General features: G+C 45.5%; 1 protein-coding gene across 1 annotated transcript; it reads left to right on the forward strand.

Annotated features, from left to right (window-relative positions):
- Nucleotides 1-340: 340 nt before the first annotated feature.
- Nucleotides 341-2,993, forward strand: LOC135397629 (clotting factor B-like). The gene is made up of 7 exons (XM_064629244.1): nucleotides 341-588; nucleotides 1,034-1,125; nucleotides 1,224-1,285; nucleotides 1,376-1,488; nucleotides 2,151-2,383; nucleotides 2,487-2,647; nucleotides 2,755-2,993. Exons 2-7 carry the CDS (start codon nucleotides 1,056-1,058, stop codon nucleotides 2,914-2,916), a joined length of 801 nt encoding a protein of 266 aa, XP_064485314.1. The 5' UTR covers nucleotides 341-588; nucleotides 1,034-1,055; the 3' UTR covers nucleotides 2,917-2,993.
- Nucleotides 2,994-3,404: the final 411 nt, after the last annotated feature.

Below are 3,404 nucleotides of genomic sequence, written 5' to 3' on the forward strand. Positions count from 1 at the left end.
CCCCAGTCATCATTATTATCTAAAGTACATTTTAATTTAAAATGCCCTCCATTAACCTTACAAGGGTTATTATTTAAGAGATTTGCTCCACCGGAACACAGAATGCAATGAGACGTGTTTTGATGGCACCATTAAAACTGGAATCCTGACCGTATAGTCTCACTTCACGGGGTCCCTGCAGATTCGTACACAAGAACCCTTCTATTTCATGCTAGCGAAGGGACGAATGAATACCTGTAAGGTTTGTGTACGGGCATACGAGAGGGCGCTACCCCTCTTACACTTCCGTGGGCTTCCCTTTCCATATTTTCCACACGACCTCAGAAACAAGACGCGTCGGTAATTATTTCGTCCTGTAGGTGTGATTGGCGCCTTCTCGCTTTGCGTGCCAATGAGTTTTACTTTCGTTCGAGCTCGAACTACAGACTGCACGTCATCACGCAGTGTCACGTGGGCTCAATGAGCCTATGGCAAATTAGAATAAGGTGCCGGAGGAACTTTATGCTGGGGTATATAAGCAGATGTTGGCTGACGCTCCGTAGGAAAGGCTTACTGCAGTAAAAAAGGAGAAAACAGCGTGACAAGAAGGTAAGCTTTTCAATACAAAATGCAGATCAGTGAAATGATGGGAAAAGGACATTCACTCCGCGCGAGATAGCGGTTCATTTTCGAACAATTTGCATTGTGAAATTGGTTCCGAAAGGATAGAAAAGTATGGACAGAAAGTGTTTGTTATACAGTTCAACATGTTCGAAAATGCAAATAAAACACGGCTCATCGTGCCTGTTGCAGGAGCGTGTTTTACTTGCGTTTTCTTGCGGTGTTGACAACTAGCTAAAAGTGTCGTTGTCAGTTCTGATAAGTTGTCTGTGCTGTTGTGGATGAGCTTGCGAAGACATGATTTTAAAATTAGTTCGGTATGCGTGTGTTTATAGAAGCAGTAGGTGTCAGTTTAAAAAAATGTCATTAATTCATTCACACGTTCGGGTCGTCCTTTCATTATTTAAATCATCGTCATAAATCCCTGTTGCAGACACGAACCATATCCCCCCACAATGATAGTGTTACGGAACGTACTGTTCTGGTTATTTGTGGCAACAACGTGCACAAGCCAAAATGCCCCACGTAAGCATTGTCTCAGTGAATACTTGAAGTTACTTTTTGCAAGGACACGACTCCGCCAACTACTCACAATATCTGAACGATACATGTGTTGTGTGCAGCTTGTGGCCTCAAGAGGTTTAAGACACCCGGATCGGAGGCAGCAGCTGAATGGCCGTGGATGGTGAGGATCGTTGGGACTGTGCGCTCTTATGCGCCTGTGTAAACAGTGGTGGAAATGGGAAGTAACCTTTGCCGTCTTTGTCACTTACAGGGCACTATCTTAGACTACACCGCAGGTCGGACACCCGAATTTCTCTGTTCAGCCACCCTGATCAGCGAGAAGCACGTTTTGACTGCGGCGCATTGCTTCGACCCTAAACCCCTGTAATTTACCAACTTGTAATGTTGAAACACATGAGGTCTGAAGTTTAAAGCATATTATGTTGGCGAATTCAGTGTTGAAGGTATTCCTACCATACTGATGCCCAAGTTGTCCTCGCCAAATGGGAAACGATGATTAGAAAACATAGTTACGGGCGAAGGAAAAGCATAAGCAGGATCCGGGCGTTTGAAGTATTACGTCTGCCTGAGACCGGTCACTTTAGGTCGGATGTCCTTCATATAGTCCGACGCAGTGTTGCCAATAACGTAGCACAACGTAGCTTTTGATTTTGATGGGGAGGCTCACGATCGTTTATAGTCCTGGTTTCGGTATTGGAAAGCTTCTGCGTATTATCTTTTTTTACATCGGACTATAAACTGGTGGATAGCAGTTTTCTCCTTCTATGAAATGCTTTGCTTGCGATTTCGCGTACGAAGTTTCCTGTTGCTCTTAGCTCAGCATACTGATTACTGGCTGAAGTGACCGAATGCTAACACTCAGGCACCCTCAGGTCAAAGACATGAGCCTCCCCATCTTCTGAACGTCGCTGTAATGCGATACTTAATGAGACTGTTGCCTTAAGGCGAGAAGATTATTGGAAGCGTACAATACAGCACTTGCGCATTCCGACGATTTATTGCTCATAAGTGGCATCAATTTACAGGAATCCTCGTCTATTCACGATACAGCTGGAATCTGAATCGTCCAAAGGAGGCACTGAATATAACATACAGGTTATTGAGATACACCCGGAATATGTGCCTGGAAGCAGTTACTACGACCTGGCCCTTCTCACCCTCCGGTCCGATGTTGCCAACGTGACGACTCCAATCTGCTTGCCTGACCAGTCAGACACATATGACTACAGGCTGTCATTCGTTCTGGAATGGCTACCTGGTAGTATGGCGCTAGCCTTAGACCATGTCATTGCCACATAGAAATATTGTACCCGCTTACATCGTCATTCTGATTTCGAATTCAATCTGGGTCTATGTTCTAGGTGGCGAAGGATTATATCAAGCGAGATCCCAGCGTGGGCTCATAGCCGCGAATGAAGTGTGTCAGTCCCTCTACGCGAGCGCGCAGCTTGACCCGCTGGACAGGGGCTTGGATGCTAGTCAAGTGTGTACCGACCTGCGTGGAGCACAAGGCGACTGCAATGTAAGCTCTTGAAAGAAATGTTACATTGATGAGTGCGCGGAAGATTAGTAAGTTTGTAGAGAGGCGTGTCTATTCGAAACTTACGGACTTACTGTGTGTCGTTTCAGAGGCTAACTGGATCCTCGATGATCGTGCCGGACAGAAGCTACCGGTGGGCTGTCGTAGGCATTGCGGCGTTCAGAGAGAGTTGCAACGCTGAAGGATTCCCAGGAATTTACACACGCGTATCGTCATATCTGCCATGGATCAAAGAAATCATGAGCAGCTGAGCTGCTTTCTCATTGTCTTGATCGAGTCATAACTTTATTTTTTGAGCACGATGCATTAAAGTTTGTACGCACAGATACCGGAATAGTTTTGTGTTGTCCTGAGTGCATCCCCCTTCCACATAGACAGACACACACAGAGAATACAAACAAACGTCTCCCATGCGCACACCTTTTATGTGTCACCAGCGCTGGTGTAACCCTAACGTGGAGTGGTGTTAAAAGCAACACCATCATGTTCGAGGCTTTTGAAATCTGTGCTCTCTGGAACACTGAAAGTGTTCTCGATAAACTGTGTGGCCGGTCGTATCCAATCCAAGAGCAGGAAAACGTAAGGAAACGCAGGAAAAGGATGTTTGTGCAGGAAAACCTCGAATTGGACTGGAAATAATAATAAATAATGAGAAAAACCAGGAATATGTTGATCTCGACGACCTACGAAATCGGCTCCTCCTATGCTAAACCCGCATCCCTTCGAAAAAAAAAAGGAA

Source organism: Ornithodoros turicata, chromosome 1 (assembly GCF_037126465.1).
Source record: "Ornithodoros turicata isolate Travis chromosome 1, ASM3712646v1, whole genome shotgun sequence".
Classification (NCBI taxonomy): Eukaryota; Metazoa; Arthropoda; class Arachnida; order Ixodida; family Argasidae; genus Ornithodoros; species Ornithodoros turicata.